Source organism: Magallana gigas, chromosome 1 (genome assembly GCF_963853765.1).
Source record: "Magallana gigas chromosome 1, xbMagGiga1.1, whole genome shotgun sequence".
Taxonomy (NCBI): Eukaryota; Metazoa; Mollusca; class Bivalvia; order Ostreida; family Ostreidae; genus Magallana; species Magallana gigas.
Window position 1 is genome coordinate 35,987,463 of NC_088853.1, and position 1,294 is coordinate 35,988,756.

The 1,294-nt window shown below is 37.9% G+C and overlaps 1 protein-coding gene across 1 annotated transcript; it reads left to right on the forward strand.

Annotated features, from left to right (window-relative positions):
• LOC136275880 (uncharacterized) lies at positions 1-855 on the forward strand. The gene has a single exon (XM_066086067.1). It carries the CDS (start codon positions 1-3, stop codon positions 853-855), a length of 855 nt encoding a protein of 284 aa, XP_065942139.1.
• The last annotated feature ends 439 nt before the right edge of the window (positions 856-1,294 follow it).

The following is a 1,294-nucleotide window of genomic DNA, read 5'->3' on the forward strand; positions in this document are numbered from 1 at the left end:
ATGCAAAGACTGCATGGTGATGTTGCTTGGAGAACTTATGACGAATCTTTCAGAAAGCTTAGGGAGTCTTTGGCTGTAGATTGGCAAAAACTTATTGAAGAATTAAGAGGTAAATGTATTGCCATGTCCACAGACAAAATTTGGGGCAGCCCTTTCGTGGTAGACAACCAGGCAAAGTCCGCTTCTGCTTTGCCTACAATCAGTGAGGAAAATGTAAACACGTCCCATGCCCATACTCCCATTCCTGCCAATTGTGCAATGGTAACCACCCAAAGCACAAATGCTCATCCTCTACCCAGCGAACACGGGAGGCTAGAAATAACAACTCCAGTAAAGTGGGACAAACTAAATAAAGAATTAGAAGGGTATGATCAAGATCTAAGATCTTACTTAGTTAATGGGTTTAAGAATGGTTTCTCCATAGGTTGTGTTTCTACGCCCAATGCACCCTTTTCAAAAAATCATAGTTCTGCTTTGAAACATAGTAATGTTATTCAGGATCACATACGCAAAGGTTTATCTCTAAAAAGAATTGCTGGACCCTATTCAAGTCCACCATATTCTCAATTTGTCTCATCTCCTCTAGGCGTAGTTCCTAAGTCAGAACCAGGAACATTTAGAGTTATTCATGATCTTTCTTACCCAAAAGAAAATTCAGTCAACAGGGATATACCAAAAGAATATTCTACAGTTCAATATGATACAATTGACTTGATCATACAACTAGTTCAAAAATATGGAAAAAACTGCCTTATAGCCAAAACAGACATAGAGGATGCATTTAGAATCATTCCAGTGAACCCTGCTGACTACCATTTGTTGGGATTTTCATGGGACAATGAATTTTATTTTTGATAAATGCTTACCAATGGGCGCGAGTAGTTCATGTCAGGTCTTTGAACGTTAGAGTGTTGCATTACAGTGGGTAATGCAGACAAAATACAAAGCTGGTGATATGTCACACATATTAGATGACTTTTTCTTTATTGGGACAGCCGATTTACCAAACTGCAAAATTGATTTAACACATTTTCTGTATCTTTGCAAAACTATTGGGGTACCTATCAAAATGTCTAAAACTCAAACGCCTACAAAATCCATTATTATCTATGGCATTGAAATTGACTCCACAAAAATGGAAGCACGCCTTCCTCTTGGAAAAGTTGAAAAGATTAGAACACATCTTTTGAACATGCAGAGTAGGGAACAAACTAATCTACGTGATCTTCAGTCTTTAATTGGTCTTCTTAATTTTGCTTGTTCAGTTGTTGTTCCAGGTCGTGCTTTCCTTCGT